The following is a 20,671-nucleotide window of genomic DNA, read 5'->3' on the forward strand; positions in this document are numbered from 1 at the left end:
CAGACAACAGTCCAGCACAATAACACCCCCTTAACGAGACCTGGAGAGCTGGAGGGGGAGAGAGTCGGAAGTTTATCCTGACATTTAATCCAAGTAAAAACTCCCTGTCTTAGGTCTGTTAGGTTCACCATTTTATTTTAAGAATGTGAAATGTCAGAATAATAGTAGAGAGAATGATTCATTTCAGCTTTTATTTCTTTCATCACATTCCCAGTAGGTCAGATGTTTACATACACTCAATTAGTATTTGGTAGCATTGCCTTTAAATTGTTTAACTTGGGTCAAACGTTTCAGGTAGCCTTCCACAAGCTTCCAAAATAAGCTGGGTGAATTTTGGCCCATTCCTCCTGACAGAGCTGGTGTAACTGAGTCAGGTTTGTAGGCCTCCTTGCTCGCACACGCTTTTTCAGTTCTGCCCACAAATTGTGTATAGGATTGAGGTCAGGGCTTTGTGATGGCCACTCCAATACCTTGACTTTGTTGTCTTTAACCTGTTGGGTCTAGGGGGCAGCATTTGCACGTCTGGATAAAAAAAATGTACCCGATTTAATCTGGTTACTAATCCTACCCAGTAACTAGAATATGCATATACTTATTATATATGGATAGAAAACACTCTAAAGTTTCCAAAACTGTTTGAATGGTGTCTGTGAGTATAACAGAACTCATTTGGCAGGCAAAACCCTGAGACATTTTCTGACAGGAAGTGGATACCTGATGTGTTGTATTGACTTTAAACCTATCCCATTGAAAAACACAGGGGTTTAGGAATATTTTGGCACTTCCTATTGCTTCCACTAGATGTCACCAGCCTTTACAAAGTGTTTTGAGTCTTCTGGAGGGAGATCTGACCGAACAAGAGCCATGGAACGGTGATGTCCCATTAGACACCTGGCGCGCTACTTCATGTTGGGTACCCTCGTTCCAATACGTTATAAAAGACTATGCATTCGTCCACCTTGAATATTATTCATGTTCTGGTTAAAAAAGGCCCTAATGATTTATGCTATACAACGTTTGACATGTTTGAACGAACGGAAATATATTTTTTCCCCTCGTTCATGACGAGAAGTCCGGCTGGCTTACATCATGTGCTAACGAGACGGAGATTTTTGGACATAAATGATGAGCTTTTTTGAACAAAACTACATTCGTTATGGACCTGTGATACCTGGAAGTGACATCTGATGAAGAGAATCAAAGGTAATGGATTATTTACATAGTATTTTCGATTTTAGATCTCCCCAACATGACGTCTAGTCTGTATCGCAACGCGTATTTTTCTGGGCGCAGTGCTCAGATTATTGCAAAGTGTGATTTCCCAGTAAGGTTATTTTTAAATCTGGCAAGTTGATTGCGTTCAAGAGATGTAAATCTATAATTCTTTAAATGACAATATAATATTTTACCAATGTTTTCTAATTTTAATTATTTAATTTGTGACGCTGACTTGACTGCCGGTTATTGGAGGGAAACGATTTCCTCAACATCAATGCCATAGTAAAACGCTGTTTTTGGATATAAATATGAACTTGATAGAACTAAAAATGCATGCATTGTCTAACATAATGTCCTAGGAGTGTCATCTGATGGAGATTGTAAAAGGTTAGTGCATCATTTTAGCTGGTTTTATGGTTTTGGTGACCCTGTCTTTGACTTGACAAAACATTACACACAACTCTTGTAAATGTACTGTCCTAACATACTCTAAATTTATGCTTTCGCCGTAAAACCTTTTTGAAATCGTAAAACGTGGTTAGATTAAGGAGATGTTTATCTTTTAAATGGTGTAAAATAGTTGTATTTTTGAAAAATTTGAATTTTGACATTTATTTGGATTCAAATTTGCCGCTCTTGAAATGCACCTGCTGTTGATGGAGTGCACCACGGGTGGCACGCTAGCGTCCCACCTAGCCCCAAGAGGTTAAGCCATTTTGCCACAACTTTGGAAGTATTCTTGGGGTCATTGTCCATTTGGAGGACCCATTTGCGACAAAGTTTTAACTTCCTGACTGATGTCTTGAGATGTTGCTTCAATATATCCACATAATTTTCCTGTCTCATGATGCCATCTATTTTGTGAAGTGCACCAGTCCCTCCTGCAGCAAAGCACCCCCACAACATGATGCTGCCACCCCCATGCTTCACGGTTGTGATGGTGTTCTTCGGCTTGCAAGCCTCCCCTTTTTTCCTCCAAACATAACGATGGTCATTATGGCCAAACAGTTCTATTTTTGTTTCATCAGACCAGAGGACATTTCTCCAAAAAGTAAGATCTTTGTCCCCATGTGCAGTTGCAAACCGTAGTCTGGCTTTTTTATGGCGGTTTTGGAGCAGTGGCTTCTTCCTTACTGATCGGCCTTTCAGGTTATGTCGATATAGGACTCCTTTTACTGTGGATAGTGATACTTTTGTACCTGTTTCCTCCAGCATCTTCACAATGTCCTTTGCTGTTGTTCTGGGATTGATTTGCACTTTTCGCACCAATGTTCATCTCTAGGAGACAGAACGTGTCTCCTTCCTGAGCGGTATGATGGCTGCATGGTCTCATGGTGTTTATACTTGCATATTATTGTTTGTACAGATGAACGTGGTACCTTCAGGTGTTTGGAAATTGCTCCCAATGATGAACCAGACTTGTGGAGGTCTACCATTTTTTTCTGAGGTCTTGGCTGATTTATTTTAATTTTCCCATGATGTCAAGCAAAGAGTCACTGAGTTTTAAGGTAGGCCTTGAAATACATCCACAGGTACACCTCCAATTGACTCAAATGATGTCAATTAGCCTATCAGGACCTCCTAAAGCCATGACATCATTTTCTGGAATGTTCCAAGCTGTTTAAAGGCACAGTCAACTTAGTGTATGTAAACTTCTGACCCACTGGAATTGTGATACAGTGAAAAATAAGTGAAATAATCTGTCTGTAAACAATTGTTGGAAAAATTACTTGTGTCATGCACAAAGTAGATGTCCTAACTGACTTGCCAAAACTATAGTTTGTTAACAAGAAATTTGTGGAGTGTTTGAAAAACGAGATTTAATGACTCCAACCTAAGTCTAAGTAAACTTCTGACTTCAACTGTATCTGCACTCTGAATTGTAGTGAGACAACATCTACAGTAGAAAGAGGTGAAGCAGGAGAAGAACAGAGCACTAGAGGAGAGGATCAGACTGCTGGAGGAGAGGGTGAGGGGGATGGTGTATGACAGAGAACAACCCATTAGAGAGGTGGAGACCCCTGCAGAGAAGCCAGCAGAACAGCCCACCTCAGCTCCCGAAAAAAGTCTTGACACCAGTCCACCCCAGACCCTGACCACTTCGACATCACAGCGGGACCGAAAAATGAAGAACCCCAAGCCCAGGGGATCCCACCCCCTCTGAGCACCCCCTCTGTCGGCCCTGATAGCCCTCCAACTCCCACTCTTATACTAGACCAAGCCAATGGCATATACCAGATGCTCAGCAGGCTCTGCTCACACTTACTGGCCTGAGGCCAAACCACACGACCAACTACATTGGACACACAAAGCCTTCACTATTTCATTCTAGAATATCCAAGGCCTGAGGTCATTTTCCTTTGGCCTAAAGAGCAGGAACCTGGACTTAAAGCAAGAAATCAGAAATATGGACATTGTCATCCTATAAGAAACATGATATAGAGGAGATGGACCCACTGGTTGCCCTCTACATTACAGAGAGCTGGTAGTCCCATCCACCAAACTACCAGGTGTTAAACAGGGAAGGGATTCAGGGGGTATGGTAATTTGGTATAGAGCAGACCTAACTCACTCTATTAAATTAATCAAAACAGGAACATTTTAAATTTCATTAGGAATTCAAAGGAAATGATGTTAACAGAGAAAAATGTCCCCCTGTGTGCTACCTATATCCCCCACTGGAATCCCCATACTTTAATGAAGACAGGTTCTCCATCCTGGAGGGGGAAATCAATTATTTCCAGGCCCAGGGACATGTACTACTCTGTGGCGACCTAAATGCCAGAACTGGACAAGAACCTGACACCCTCAGCACAAAGTGGGACATACACCTGGCTGGAGGTGACAGCATTCCCTCCCCCATACGCCCCCCTAGACACAACTATGACAACATAACCAACAAAAACGGGTCACAACTCCTGCAGCTCTGTCGCACACTGGATATGTACATAGTCAATGGTAGGCTTCGAGGGTGCTCCTATGGTAGGTAGACCTATAGCTCATCTCTTGGTAGTAGTACTGTAGACTACTTTATCACTGACCTCAACCCAGAGTCTCTCAGATCGTTCAGTCAGCCCACTAACACCCCAATCAGATTACAGCAAAATCACAGTCTACTTGAACAGCGTAATACTCAATCATGAGTAATATTAAGAAATGCTATAGATTGAAGGAATGTATTGTGGAAACTTACCAAAAAACAATAAGTCTACAACAAATTAAATCCCCTTTAGACAACTTCCTGGAGAAAACGTTCCACTGTAATAGTGAAGGTGTAAACTTGGCAGAAGAAAATCTTAACAGTATATTTGACTTCTCAGCTTCCCTATCAAATCTAAAAATGTCAAATATAAGACCAAAGAAAATTAACAGTGACAAATGGTTTGATGAAGAATGCAAAAACCTAAGAAAGAAATTGAGAAACCTGTCCATCCAAAAACATAGAGACCCAGAAAACCTGAGTCTACCTCTTCACTATGGTGAATCACTAAAACAATACAGAAATACACTACTGAAAAATAAGTAACAGCACATCAGAAATCAGCTCAATGTAATTGAAGAATCCATAGACTCTAACCACTTGTGGGAAATTGGAAAACACTAAACAAACAACAACACGAAGAGTTATCTTTCCAAAATGGAGATGTATGGGTAAACAACTTCTCCAATCTTTCTGGCTCTATAACAATGAACTAACAGCAAAAAACACATACATGAGAAAATACAAATCTTAGAATCAACTATTAAAGACTACCACAACCCACTGGATTCTCCAATTACCTTGAATGAACTACAGGACAAAATAAAAACCCTCCAACCCAAAATGGCCTGTGGTGTTCATGGTATCCTCAATGAAATGATAAAATATACAGACAACAAATTCCAATTGGCTATACTTAAACTCTTTAACATCATCCTTAGCTCTGGCATCTTCTCCAATATTTGGAACCCCAATCCACAAATGTGGAAACAAATTTGACCCCAATAAATACCGTGGGATATGCATCAACAGCAACCTTGGGAAAATCCTTTGCATTATCATTAACAAAAGACTTGTACATGTCCTCAGTGAAAACAATGTACTCAGAAAATGTCAAATTGGCTTTTTACCAAATTATTGTACGACAGACCACATATTCACTCTGCACACCCTAATTGGACAAACAAACAAACCAAAGCAAAGGCAAAGTCTTCTCATGCTTTGCTGATTTCAAAAAAGCCTTTGACTTAATTTGGCATGAGGGTCTCAAATGAAATCAAAGTTTATTTGTCACGTGTGCCGAATACAACAGGTGTAGTAGACCTTATAGTGAAATGCTTACTTACAGACTCTAACCAATAGTGCAAAAAAGGTATTAGGTGAACAATAGGTATTTAACCTGTTAGGGCTAGGGGGCAGCATTGACACGGCTGGATAAAAAACATACCCGATTTAATCTGGTTACCACTCCTACTCAGTAACTAGAATATGCATATACTTATTACATATGGATAGAAAACACCCTAAATTTTCTAAAACTGTTTGAATGGTGTCTGTGAGTATAACAGAACTCAAATGGCAGGTCAAAACCTGAGAGATTCCTTTACAGGAAGTGGCCTGTCTGACCATTTCTGGAACTTCTTTGCCATCTCTATCATTTACTAAGGATCTCTGCTCTAACGTGACACTTCCCACGTCGTCCATAGGCTCTCATAGCCCGGGAAAAAAGAGAATGTCGTCATTCCAGCCCCAGGCTGAAACACATTATCGCCTTTCTCAAGTGGCCCATCAAGAGACACTAGCTTATGCGCGTGACCCCGACCGCCCCCGCCTTTGGGATTTTTTCCTCTGTTTGCCGAAAAGGAGATTCCCTGTCGGAATTTTACCGCTTTTCTACGAGAAAAATGACGTAAAAATTGATTTTAAACAGCGGTTGACATGCTTCGACGTACGGCAATTGAATACTTTGAATTTTATTGTCAGGAATTGCGCCAAGCGCGCGACACTTCTTTACTATTTCGGATAGTGTCTGGAACGCACGAACAAAACGCCGCTATTCGGATATAACGATGGATTATTTTGGACCAAACCAACATTTGTTATTGAAGTAGACGTCCTGGGTGTGCATTCTGACGAAGACAACAAAAGGTAATGACATTTTTATAATAGTAAATATGATTATGGTGAGTGCTAAACTTGCCGGATGTCTAAATAGCGAGCCCGTGATGCCTGGGCTATATACTTAGAATATTGCAAAATGTGCTTTCACCAAAAAGCTATTTTAAAATCGGACATATCGAGTGCATAGAGGAGGTCTGTATCTATAATTCTTAAAATAATTGTTATGCTTTTTGTGAACGTTTATCGTGAGTAATTTAGTAAAATGTTAGCGAATTCCCCGTAAGTTTGCGGGGGGTATGCTAGTTCTGAACGTCACATGCTAATGTAAAAAGCTGGTTTTTGATATAAATATGAACTTGATTGAACAAAACATGCATGTATTGTATAACATAATGTCCTAGGGTTGTCATCTGATGAAGATCATCAAAGGTGAGTGCTGCATTTAGCTGTCTTCTGGGTTTTGGTGACATTATATGCTGGCTTGAAAAATGGGTGTCTGATTATTTCTGGCTTGGTACTCTGCTGACATAATCTAATGTTTTGCTTTCGTTGTAAAGCCTTTTTGAAATCGGACAGTGTGGTTAGATTAACGAGAGTCTTATCTTTAAATGGCTGTAAAATAGTCATATGTTTGAGAAATTGAAGTAATAGGATTTTGAAGATTTTGAAAATCGCGCCACAGGCTGGCAGTGGATGTTACGTAGGTGGGACGAATTCGTCCCGCCGGTCCCATAGAGGTTAAAGAAATAAAACAACAACAGTAAAAAGACAGACTATATACAGTAGTGAGGCTATAAAAGAAGCGAGGCTACATATAGACACCGGTTAGTCAGGCTGATTGAGGTAGTATGTACTGCTATACAAATTGATGGAAAGTGGTGTTGGTGGAAAAACATACAACATTATACAATCGATGTACACAAACAACAAGTCTGCAGGTAAAATTGGCAAAAAACACACACATTTCTTTCCAAAAGAGCCGTGGGGTGAGACAGGGATGCAGCTTAAGCCCCACCCTCTTCAACATATACACTACCGGTCAAAAGTTTTAGAACACCTACTCATTCAAAGGTTTTTATTTATTTTTAAAACTATGAAATAACACCTACGGAATCATTTAGTAACCTATTGTTTTTAACAAATCACGATATATTTCTATTTGAGATTCTTCAAATAGCCACCATTTGCCTTGATAACAGCTTTGCACACTCTTGGCATTCTCGCAACCACCTCCACCTGGAATGCTTTTGCAACAGTCTTGAAGGAGTTCCCACATATGCTGAGCACTTGTTGGCTGCTTTTCCTTCACTCTGCGGTCCGACTCATCTCAAACCATCTCAGTTTGGTTGAGGTCGGGGGATTGTGGAGGCCAGTTAATCTGATGCAGCACTCCATCACTCTCCTTCTTGGTAAAATAGCCCTTACACAGCCTGGAGGTGTGTTGGGTCATTGTCCTGTTGAAAAACAAATGCTTGTCCCACTAAGCCCAAACCAGATGGGATGGCGTATCGCTGCAGAATGCTGTGGTAGCCATGCTGGTTAAGTGTGCCTTGAATTCTAAATAAATCAGTGTCACCAGCAAAGCACCTCCACACCTCCTCCTCCATGCTTTATGGTGGGAAATACACCTGCGGAGAACATTTGTTCACCCACACCGCGTCTCACAAAGACACAGCGGTTGGAACCAAAAATCTCAAATTTGAACTCCAGACCAAAGGACATATTCCACCGGTCTAATGTCCATTGCTCGTGTTTCTTGGCCCAAGCAAGTCTCTTCTTCATATTTGTGTCCTTTAGTAGTGGTTTCTTTGCAGCAATTCGACAATGAAGACCTGATCCAGACAGTCTCCTCTGAAGAGCTGATGTTGAGATGTGTCTGTTACTTGAACTCTGTGAAGCATTTATTTGGGCTGCAATTTCTGAGGCTGGAAACTCTAATAAACTTATCCTCTGCAGCAGAGGTAACTCTGAGTTCTGAACGTCACATGCTAATGTAAAAAGCTGGTTTTTGATATAAATATGAACTTGATTGAACAGACATGCACGTATTGTATAACATAATGTCCTAGGTGTGTCATCTGATGAAGATCATAAAAGGTTAGTGCTGCATTTAGCTGTGGTTTGGGTTTTTGGTGACATTATATGCTAGCTTGAAAAATGGGTGTCTGATTATTTCTGGCTGGGCACTCTCCTGACATAATCTATTGTTTTGCTTTCGTTGTAAAGCCTTTTTGAAATCGGACAGTGTGGTTAGATAAACGAGAGTCTTGTCTTTAAATAGCTGTAAAATAGTCATATGTTTGAGAAATTGAAGTAATAGTATTTCAAACGATTCAAAAATCTCGCCACTGGATACAGGTGGCTGTTACGTAGGTGGGACGAATTCGTCCCGCCTAGCCCATAGAGGTTAAGGAAAGCTTTGACTATGCACAGACTCAAAATTAATAGCTTTGCCTTGCTATTGAGAAAGGCCACCGTCAGCAGACCTGGCTCTCAAGAGAAGACAGGCTATATGCACACTGCACACACAATGAAGTGGAAACTGATCTGCACTTCCTAACCTCCTGTCAAATATATGTCCATATTAGAGAAACATATTTTCCTCAGATTACACAGATCCACAAAGAATTCGAAAAGAAACCCAATTTTGACAAACTCCCATATCTACTGGGTGAAATACCACAGTGTGCCATCACAGCAGCAAGATTTGTGACCTGTTGCCACAAGAAAAGGGCAACCAGTGAAGAACAAACAGCATTGTAAATACAACCCATATTTATACATAATATGACATTTGAAATGTCTTTATTATTTTTGAACTTCTGTGAGTGTAATGTTTACTGTTCATTTTTATTGTTTCTTCACTTTTAAATATTTTCTACTTCACTTGCTTTGTCAATGTTAACATATGTTTCCCATGCTAATAAAGCCCCTTGACTTGAGAGAGAGAGAGAGATGTTTGGGTGGTAGAGAATAGAGATACACCCAGATACACAACGTGATGGAGCACCAGCCAGTGTGTTTACACATTAATAATTAAAATCATTATTTTAATATCAACAACTGGGAGGCTTGGCTGCTCATGCACACACATACATACAGCACACACACAGAATAAGGTATATTACCATTCATTGATTTCTGAAAAAGTATTCCAAGGGCACTTACCTTGGGTGGCTATGAAGTGGTTTGATCGCTGGTACCCCTGTGAAAAAAGAGAGAAAGAGATGGAGGTAAAAAGAAAGAGAGAGAAAGAGAGAGAGTTGAACATCAGAGTAACACAGTGTAAACACTAGTCCCTGGAGTCACTATAAAAAAACACCACCATCCCCCTCCCTCAGTCTCCTCTCCTCTCTTATTTTTGATCTGGTATTGAATGACATTGAATATGTAGTGAAACTTGCATTGTATTCATCTTCCACCTAGATATAATACCAAGTGGTTTTCATAGTATAATGTTTTCATATTGTAAAGGTTGGACTGTTGGATTACAGGGAGTTAAAGGAGATTTCTCTACAGCGGCCATAACTGTCTAGAGATAGGGACTGTAATTTTCTCATTGGGCAGCTTCCTCCTACCAATTATTTTTTGTTTTGTTCAGGCAGCATTTTGACATGATCTGTTCAGGTATAGAGCAATAATAAAGTACACAAGGTTCCTTCAAAAGGGAAATTATAATGCTTTCATTTCAGCCAATTGACACTGACTGATCTGTCATTGTCTTTTCTCCTGGGGGGGTGCATTACTGCGCTATGATCCAGCCTGGACACTCAGATGGGATGGCTAGTCATGGTCTGTGTGTATCCAGACTAACTCAGCACTCTGAGCATAACAAATTAACCAGCCCTGAGCATGGTGTGTGAGTGTGTGAGAGAGAGAGAGAGAGAGAGAGAGAGAGAGAGAGAGAGGAGAGAGAGAGAGAGAGAGAGAGAGAGAGAGAGAGAGAGAGAGAGAGAGAGAGAGAGAGAGAGAGAGAGGAATGTAAAGCAAGACAAATCCTCCAGCCATGGGCATGGTCCCCTCATCACTCTTGGCTATAAGGGAACGTACGCACGTGCATGTGCACACGCACACACCACTCATTCCATTCCATTCCATAAGTGCCATGCCACACAGAGAGGACGGGAGATGGATGACAGTCGCCATGCAAGAGTGCAGTGACCCCATTCCCATCCTTCCCATGATCCTCTCTGCTACACTGTGTGTGTGTGTGTGTGTGTGTGTGTGTGTGTGTGTGTGTGTGTGTGTGTGTGTGTGTGTGTGTGTGTGTGTGTGTGTGTGTGTGTGTGTGTGCTTCCTGTCTGTCTGTCACCTAGGCAACCACCACCCTCCGCCTACAGTGAGCAGACAGCATCACATCAAGCAGTGTGAAATTCAAAATGGAGGAAAAATAACTGAATAAAAAAAGTACTTCTCTCTCATGCTCCCCACCACACTTAAACCATGACAATACCAATCACATCACAGCATCGCAACATGATGAGATGGAAAGCAAGTTGCCACATGAAGGAAAGCCAAGAAGAAAGCCAAAACAAAGTTGGCAATCTCTCCCTTTACAAGTTCTCTTCTTTCACAGCAAGTTGGACCCCCTTCAGACCAATCTAGTTTGGCCCAGCTAGATAGCCCACTATGTGGTTGAAGATTAGCCCAAATGCTGTATGACAAAGTATGTGTGAGAAACATCCAACAGAATGTGATACAGGGGCAGAAAACAGGTTGAAAACAGTGATGTTATGTTCAGGCTCTGGCAGTGCAGTGTTTCCTGTGAAGCCCTTCACTGTGTCTCAATCTGAGCTGAGCAGTGCTGTAAAGTACTTAAGTAAAAATACTTGAAAGTAATACTTACGTCGTTTTTGGGGGTATCTGTACTTTACTCTACTATATATATTTTTGACAACTTTTACTTTTATTTCACTACATTCCTAAATAAAAAGATGTACTTTTTACTCCATACATTTTCCCTGACACCCAAAAGTACTTGTTACATTTTGAATGCTTAGCAGGACAGGAAAATTGTCTAATTCACACACTTATCAAGAGAACATCAATGGTCATTCCCCACTTTTACTTAAGTCATTTTCTATTAAGGTATCTTTACTTTTACTCAAGTATGGCAATTGGGTACTTTTTCCACCACTGGAGCTGAGTGTGTGTATCTGTCCTGGCTTTGGCCCTGCATGATATATCTGCATGGGTCGCTACTGCCTTCAGGGCATATCTGAGCTCTAGCCAAAAGTAATTAACTATATAGGGAATAGACTGAGACCTTTGAGGCTCTGGCCAAAAGTAGCACACTGAGTAGGTAATAGGGGGCCATTTAGGATTCACACTTAGACTGTGCTCCTCCCATTGGTTCCTTTGTGCGATTTCTGATGGGGGACAGGTGTAATATATAATACAAAGTTCTAACGGCTGGTTCTGTCTATTGGGACAGACTTGCCTGCAGTAAGACATGCTTTGTGTCATATCTGCTGTGATGGGGGACAGACAAACCTCATACAAATCCTTTACTCTAAGTGAGTCTAGTATGGCTGCAGATGAGAGTGAGTGTAGTGGTGTAGCAGAGCAGGTTTGGCTAAATTAAACTCTGGGGAGCAGCTGGTGCCTAGGGCATGGGGGGCTCATAGACAGAGAAATTAGAAAGTGGTGGAGCGATGGAAAGGGGGAAGGAAGTAAGGGGGTACGCAGAGGGCACAGGGTGAGCGGGAAGATAGATGGAAAAGAAAGAGAAGAGAAGCAGGTGTACTTACTTCCCTGTTTATCCGGATCTAAAAGGTCCCAGAGGTTAAGAAAAGAGGGAAGGAGAAAGAGAGAAAGAAGGAAGGAAGCAAGGAAAAATAATAATTATTGAGATTAAAGAACAGGGGGATAGGAGAGAACCCACAGGTAAGAGGGAGAGAGAGAGAGAGAGAGAGAGAGAGAGAGAGAGAGAGAGAGAGATTGTTTCATCATGCCTCACACACTGTTGCCATGGCAGAGGTAGAAACCAACGTTTTTTTCTTGAACTTCCTGTAGTTGTTGTGGTCATGGAACACTAAGTGAACAAAACATACTACACTACACCCAACTCTCCTCCTCCTCAAACCCAAGCCCCACCATCCATGAAAACAGTTAGGTTAACTTGTTATGGATAGGGGGCAGTATTTTCACGTCCGGATAAAAAACGTACCCGATTTAATCTGATTATTACTCCTGCCCAGAAACTAGAATATGCATATAATTATTAGCTTTGGATAGAAAACACTCCAAAGTTTCTAAAACTGTTTGAATGGTGTCTGTGAGTATAACAGAACTCATTTGGCAAGCCAAAACCTGAGAAGATTCCTTACAGGAAGTGCCCTCTCTGACCATTTCTTGGCCTTCTACACTCTCTTTATTGAAAACTGAGGATCTCTGCTGTAACGTGACACTTACTACGGCTCCCATAGGCTCTCAGAAGGCGGCAGAACGGTGAATGATGACTTTGCAGGCCATGGCTGAAAAACAGTAGCGCATTTGGATAGTGGTCGATCTGAGAACAATGAGACTGGGGGCGCGTGCACGAGAAGACTCCATGTTTTTATTTTCAGTCTTTGAACGAAAACAACGACTCCCGGTCTGAATTTTTTCGCTTTTTTACGAGAAAAATCGCATAAAAATTGATTTTAAACAGCGTTTGACATGCTTCGAAGTACGGTAATGGAATATTTTGAAATTTTTTGTCACGAAACGCGCCGGGCGCGTCACCCTTCGTCACCCTTCGGATAGTGTCTTGAACGCACAAACAAAACGCCGCTATTTGGATATAACTATGGATTATTTGGAACCACACCAACATTTGTTATTGAAGTAGAAGTCCTGGGAGTGCATTCTGACGAAGAACAGCAAAGGTAATCCAATTTTCTTATAGTAAATCTGAGTTTGGTGAGGGCCAAACTTGGTGGGTGTCAAAATAGCTAGCCCGTGATGGCGAGCTATCTACTCCGAATATTGCAAAATGTGCTTTCACCGAAAAGCTATTTTAAAATCGGACATAGCGATTGCATAAAGGAGTTCTGTATCTATAATTCTTAAAATAATTGTTATGTTTTTTGTGAACGTTTATCGTGAGTAATTTAGTAAATTCACCGGAAGTTTCGGTGGGTATGCTAGTTCTGAACGTCACATGCTAATGTAAAAAGCTGTTTTTTGATATAAATATGAACTTGATTGAACAAAACATGCATGTATTGTATAACATAATGTCCTAGGAGTGTCATATGATGAAGATCATCAAAGGTTAGTGCTGCATTTAGCTGTGGTTTTGTTTTTTGTGACATTATATGCTAGCTTGAAAAATGGGTGTCTGATTATTTCTGGCTGGGTACTCTGCTGACATAATCTAATGTTTTGCTTTCGCTGTAAAGCCTTTTTGAAATCGGACAGTGTGGTTAGATAAAGGAGAGTCTTGTCTTTAAAATGGTGTAAAATAGTCATATGTTTGAAAAATGGAAGTTTTCGGATTTTCAAGGACTTTGTATTTCGCGCCACGCCCATCATTGGATATTGGAGCAGGTGTTCCGCTAGCAGAACATCTAGATGTAAGAGGTTAACCCAAATCAATGCCAGACAATGTGCTGCTTTCCCATTGAACCTTTCTGAAGAATGGCGAAACGGCAGTGGACCCTTAATTCCACCCCTCATCTCTCCATTCACCCCTCCATTCCTCCCTTTCTCCTACTCACATGAATAATTTTGTATGGCGTCTGGGGGTGGGTTAGCCTAGCGGGATGGCTAGTCAGGGGTCCTGCCACAACATGCAGACAGTGGTGTAGACAGCTCTAACAATGTCACAGGTTTCCTCGCAAGGCCCATATGCTAATTAAACTTTCAGGTAGAGCTAGAGGAGGGTGAACGGAGAATGGAACCAGTGTACTCACAAAGGGCAAGAGGGGGTGAACGGGCGGAACACTCTCCATGAGCTCCAACACAAACACATTGTCCTTCCCTTCCACCTCAACCTGCTGAGTCAGCGCTCATTTGACCTTTTATTTTCTGTCAATTTTAGCTTTTCTATTCTGTCCATTTCACTTATTCTTACATTCTACATTTCTTTGAGCGAAGGGAGACGAATGCAGTCGAACCCTGTACGTTCTTTCCTGCTCTCATTGGGCACTTCACTGAACGGACTGTGTTCAACAAAGATAAATAATTGCTAAAAGAGGTTTTTGTGAATGTCACCTTTATGTAACCTGTACTGCGTGCATATTAAGCAACGCCTCCGCATATGCACACACACACACACACACACACACACACACACACACACACACACACACACACACACACACACACTCACTGCTTGGCCCTAGCTCAAGCACACAAAGTGTATATCCCTCCAACACTAGCTACAGTACTAGCTGTTCAGCTTTGACACAGAGTTGGGAGAGAAAGTGTCTTTGGTGAGGTTTGAACTGGTACTGGGCTTGGCTAAGCCTTCCTGGATGAGACTCACTGGAGCGGAACAGTTGAGATCACAACTAACTGAACGCCAGATGAACGGGATCAGGCATTTGATGTCGTCAGACAGACAGAGCGAGTCGCCGCTCGGAGTTGACTTAGGAGAGCTTTTGGACGAGTCGTCAGCCGTCACAGAGGACACAGACACTCCTAGCTTATAGGATCTTAAAGGATCTTATAGGATCTTATAGGATCTGTGGTGTTGCTGAGACGATGTCTATCTCAAATCTATTCCAGTACCCCCAGGGATACAGGGACAAAGCCAGGTTGAGGGGACAATCCTCTTTAAGTGGATATCCTCACTGTCACAGTGTACTGGCCAGCCAACTGAGGCAAGCCCAGAGAGGGTTGTTGGGACAGACTACCTGTACACACACAGTACAGTGGGAGTCTCTGACTGTCACATCCTCACACACTTTGGACGGGTGTCCCTGTAGACTGGAACATTGGGCTAGACATCCTTAGACCACAGGAGGTTGGTGACACCTTAATTGAGGAGGATGGGCTCATGGTAGTGACTGAAGTGGAATCAGTGGAATGGTATCAAATACATCAAACACATGGTTTCTATGTGTTTGATACCATTCCATTCGCTCGGTTCCAGCCATTATTATGAGCCGTTTGTGGCCAGCCTACAAACTGCTGCTGGGGTAGAGAACATTACCCAAGAGTCTCCTTCCTGTCTCAAACATACATACAGCTACTGGGAGAGACTACATTACACAAGAGTCTCTCTTTCCTGTGGCCAGTCTACAGACAGCTGCTGGGAGAGATTATATTACCCACGAGTCTATACTCCTCCAGCACTTCTCTAGCACTGGGCCAGACACACAGCTTAAAGGAACACTCAACAATACAAAGATAAAATTAGAATATCAGGAAGTCCTCCATGTGAGGCGAGAGACTAATCTCTGCAGCAGTTCTTGTCACACAGCTATCACATTGCAATAGAGTAAAGCCAACTCCCGTGCGCATGCTCAGAAGCTGTGGATGCTCAGAAGTGCAGCCTCTTACATCGTAAGTCCCTCTGCAATATATTTGGTTCCCACAGCTGATCATACGGCTGAGTCTCAGTTTATGGAGCAACTGTGGGCAGAGACAGTAAAGAGTGAGGAGGAGGAGTGAGATGGTGCAGAGTGAAAGAGGGACAGAGAGAAAGAGAGAGAGAGAGAGAGAGTGTAACTTACGTCTATGTAGTTGGCATTGCCATAGTCAGAGTTGGGGTCTGCTAGGAGGGAGTGTAGCTTGACTCGATGACGATCATCTACAGGGGAGAGTTCATCAACAAGACAGATCATCAACAGGGGAGAAATCATCAACAAGAGAGATCATCAGCCAGAGAGATCATCTACAGGGGAGAGATCATCAATGGGGGAGAGATCATCAACAGGGGAGAGATCATCAACAAGAGAAATCATCTACAGGGGAGAAATCATCAACAAGAGAGATCATGAACAGGGGAAAGATCATCTACAGGGGAGTGATCATCAACAGGGGAGAGATCATCTACAGGGGAGAGATCATCTACAGGGGAGAAATCATCAACAAGAGAGATCATCAATAAGAGAGATCATCTACAGGGGAGAAATCATCCACAAGAGAGATCATCAATAAGAGTGATCATCTACAGGGGAGAAATCATCAACAAGAGAGATCATCAATAAGAGAGATCATCTACAGGAGAGAGATCATCAACAGGGGAGAGATCATCAACAGGGGAGGGATCATCAACAGGGGAGGGATCATCAACAGGGGAGGGATCATCAACAGGGGAGGGATCATCAACAGGGGAGGGATCATCAACAGGGGAGAGATCATCAACAGGGGAGAGATCATCAACAAGAGAGATCATCTACAGGAGAGAGATCATCAACAGGGGAGAGATCATCAACAGGGGAGAGATCATCAACAAGAGAGAGGGACTTTTATGTCAGCTTTATTTAACCAGGAAGTCTTTTCAGATGTATATTCTCTTTTAAAGGGACACTAACAAAGATGTTCAACAAAACAAAGATTTTTAAATAGCGGTTGTCAATAGCAATTGACTTGAGGACATGTTATAATTGGTACACTAATTTGAAACAAAGTTAAGTTACAGTAGCTTTCCTGCAAATGTTCTTCTATGTATGGCATACCACTCCATTCCAGAGCCAGGGTCTGAACGGAACTTACGCCCCAGCAAACTGTCATGTCTCCCTTTAGTCTTGTCCTTCTTCTTGGTGACATCCCATCCATCAAAGAAGCTCTGAGAAGAGAAGGAACAAGTGGTCACAAAGACAGTGAGATATGGTTAGCATACAGGTGAAATTCTATCATCAGCAGATTTAAACAGCACACTGAAATACTTAGCTTGGTTACCGGAGTGTTAGATATCACTAGGACACAAGGAATATACTGTACGTGTCATCAGATTCAAATATCCTTTCAGTTTTATTACCAAATCTCCACTTAGTTTTACCACTTAGCTTAGTTACCCAACTTAGACTGTTACCCTGAGGTTCTCTGAGTAACTTGGCCATCATATTCACTGCTCGTATTTCTGTCATGACACATCTATGAGAGAATGGTGAGGAGAAGAAGAGGCTAAGAGAGATGGATCTGGCCTTGAGGGGGAGAGGAGAGGAGGAGAGGAGGTAGAGGGGAGAGGACCTGAGGAGAGGAGGAAGAGGAAAGGAGAGTGGAGACGAGGAAGAGGAGAGGAAGATAAGGAGAGGAGGCCGGGAAGAAAGAGGAGGGCATTCAAGAGTTAAGAGGAGGAAAGGTAGATAGGCAAGCTTGAGTCTCTCTCATTACCTATGCATTGAGAGTGCTTCTGCTTAAAATCCAAGTGCTTTATAATACCTTGGTGTTAAAGTGGTACATTTGTGACAGATGTTTATGACACCATTTTCACAATCTGGCTGCACAGCGCGATAGGAGCTATTGAATCTAAATCAACGTTATGAGAGAGAGAGAGAGAGAGAGAGGAGAGAGAGAGAGAGAGAGAGTAGAGAAAGAAAGAATGACTGAGTGAGTGTGACAGACGTGTTTGTTGGCGGTAGCGTCCAAGTCACATCACGTTCATGGCGTAAGTCAAACTTATATCCTGGCTGCTTTGCCGGGCACATCCAGGCGCTCCAATCCTAGCTTACTAAATCCCTCATCAGCGCTGGCCCAATCCCAGCATGGGATCAGCGTGGGGCGGCCGGTCCACCTACAGCCCAGGGACAGTGGCAGCATGCTGATCAGAGGATTACACCTGCGCCTCACTCCTACACAGGTAATACTATGCCTAATCCTGCTTAGAGAAGACATGATACCTCTCTCTCTCCTTCTCTCTCTCCTTCTCCCACCAACACCCTTTAGAGCAGAGCCTGACTAACACTGAACCAATCCATAGACAGACTTTCTTTAACACGCCACTATCATGCATAAGGGTCTCAGCTGCTGATTGTCAGAATGGAATTATCTTTTTTTCTAGCAATGTTCTTTATCTCCCCTGAAGCCACGCACGACTCCAACACCATCATTAAGCTTGCTGACGACACGACGGATGTAGGTCTGATCACCGGCGACGATGAGACAGCCTACAGGGAGGACAATGACCTGGCAGTGCAGTGCCGGGACAACAACCTGTCCTTCAACGTCAGTAAGACCAAGGAGCTGATCGTGGGCTACAGCAAATGGGGTGGCGAGCACGCCCCCATCCACATTGACAGGACTGCAGTGGAGCGGGTCGTTCATCAGGGTCCAAATCACTACGGACTTAAAATGGTAAACAGAGTGCGACAGTGCCTCTTCCACCTCAGGAGGTTGAAAAGGTTTGGCATGGGCACTCAAATCCTCAAAAAGTTGTACAGATGCACCATTGAGAGCATCTTGACAGGCTGCATCACTGCTTGGTATGGCTACAGCACCGCCCTCGATCGCATGGTGCTACAGAGGGTGGTGCGGACAACCCAGTAGATCACTGGGGTCGAGCTCCCTGTCATCCAGGACCTTTATATCAGGTGGTGTGGAAAGAAGGCCAGGATAATCGTTAAAGACTCCAGCCACCCAAGCCATAGACTCTGCTTCCGCACGGCAAGCGGTACCAGTGCATCAAGTCTGACACCAAAATGCTCCTGAACAGTTTCCATCCCCAAGACAACTTTTTGCACTGCCTCTATGCACAATCACACTCACTGACACTCCAATACACACATAACATGCACACACATTTATATGGACTCTACACACACGCACACACACACCCACATACAATCTTTTTTTATGATGCTGCTACCCTGTTTATCATAAATCCTCATGCCTAGTCACCTTATCCCAATACATATATACCTATATCGATCCAGTATCCTTGCACATTGTAAATATGGTATTGGAACGGACCCTGTGTATAGCTTCTTACTTTCTATTGTTATTATTTTTTATTTCTTGTGTGTTTTTGTTCTACCTTATTTTATTTAATAGTACTTCACTGATATTGATTTCTGCACTGTTGGGTTTAGAGCTCTGGTTTGTAATGACATCCTTTCAACCAGTTTTGCCTACTGGGTTGAAGCCCTGAAGATAGTCAAGAGGATTGGATCTAACCTGACAGTCTAACCAGTTGGTTGTAATCTGGTTATGGCTATCTGACATCAGCCTCGTTCTATCTGAGACAGTCCAGAAATCCTGTAGCGCCGGTCCAAAAACCCTGTAGTGCCATTTAAAAACTCCCACAGTCCTTTGCAGCATGCATGATCAATGGCCGCCTCGGCAGCCCAGTGGGAAATAAGGGTTATGAAGTCCTACAGCCAGTATCACACTGATACACATATCACACGCACGTATGCGCACACACACAAACACACACACACGCACACACCCCAGTCGCACACTGATCTCTCCTTCATCTCCTTTATTTCTCCAGGCGACAGACTAGGGAGCGATGGAGGGAGTGAGACGGGAGGAGCGGAAAAGCGATGGAGGAGTGAAAAAGCGACCACGGTATTGATTTTAGGAGGGGGAATTTGTTGGGCCCTTGGGGGGTGGGATTAATGAATCGAAAAGCGCATCTGGAAATCTGGAGGTTTGGATTCGGGTACAAATACAAGCTAAATGCTACTGGGCGAATAGAGGGACTTTGTAGTAAATCACAAATAGAATGAAAAAAAGTTACTTGAAAGCCATTTAATTAATATACTCTTGGTAGACACAGAAAAAGATCTGAAAGAGAGATGAGCAGAATAAAATAGCTTTACATTGAGAGATGGTATCAAACAGCTACTGGAGGTTTACGTTGACTGCTGCTTATTAAAATAAGCTTCCAGCAGCAGCCTACTGAACACATAAGCCATTGGACTCAGAGATGAGAAACTGTATTAAAATGCCTTCTGCCTCCAAAATTGCATCATTAAATCCCAAAGGATGCTACGCCCACATTCTCTCTCTCTATCTTTCTCTCTCTCTCTCTCTCTCTCTCTCTATCCATCCCTCTTCATCCCTCTCCATCCCTCTCCATCCCTCTCACCTCATACTCCTGTTTGAAGCCATATCCTTCCCCAGTCTTCATCTGGTTGATGTGTTGGAGGAGGTCTGCCACCCTGACCGCGGGGTGAAGTTGACCTGTGTGGTACGGAGAGCTCTTCCTACGACAGTGGCGTCGAGGGGAACCACCCAACAGGCTGCTGGACTCGTTCACTGAACTCCTCTGTTCGTCTAGAGGAGACATACACATGCATGAGCATGGCACGCAAGCACATACACACGCACAAAGATGGATACACAACCACAGACACAAAGATGGACACAAACATACACACAGACACATTAACCATTACACAACCTTACATATGTTACATAAGTGCCAGTATTAGTGGCTACATGTTCTTTTATTAAAGCACATGGCTCAGT

At 42.7% G+C, this 20,671-nt stretch overlaps 1 protein-coding gene across 8 annotated transcripts in view; it reads right to left on the minus strand.

The window, feature by feature from the left end:
- LOC106588628 (receptor-type tyrosine-protein phosphatase U) overlaps window positions 1-20,671 on the minus strand; it is a 283,302-nt gene that overhangs the window by 18,955 nt on the left and 243,676 nt on the right. For 3 of the 8 annotated variants that reach the window (XM_045709315.2, XM_045709317.2, XM_045709316.2), the window contains 6 exons: window positions 20,289-20,476; window positions 16,970-17,042; window positions 15,985-16,061; window positions 15,812-15,883; window positions 12,070-12,087; window positions 9,488-9,524 (listed from right to left, as the gene is read on the minus strand). In XM_045709315.2, the coding sequence (XP_045565271.2) occupies window positions 9,488-9,524; window positions 12,070-12,087; window positions 15,812-15,883; window positions 15,985-16,061; window positions 16,970-17,042; window positions 20,289-20,476 (465 nt within the window). The remainder of the gene's footprint in view (window positions 1-9,487; window positions 9,525-12,069; window positions 12,088-15,811; window positions 15,884-15,984; window positions 16,062-16,969; window positions 17,043-20,288; window positions 20,477-20,671) is intronic. The other 5 variants (XM_045709322.2, XM_045709321.2, XM_045709320.2 and 2 more) reach the window with 2 other exon arrangements.

This window comes from Salmo salar, chromosome 27 (genome assembly GCF_965601325.2).
Source record: "Salmo salar chromosome 27, fSalSal1, whole genome shotgun sequence".
NCBI lineage: Eukaryota > Metazoa > Chordata > Actinopteri > Salmoniformes > Salmonidae > Salmo > Salmo salar.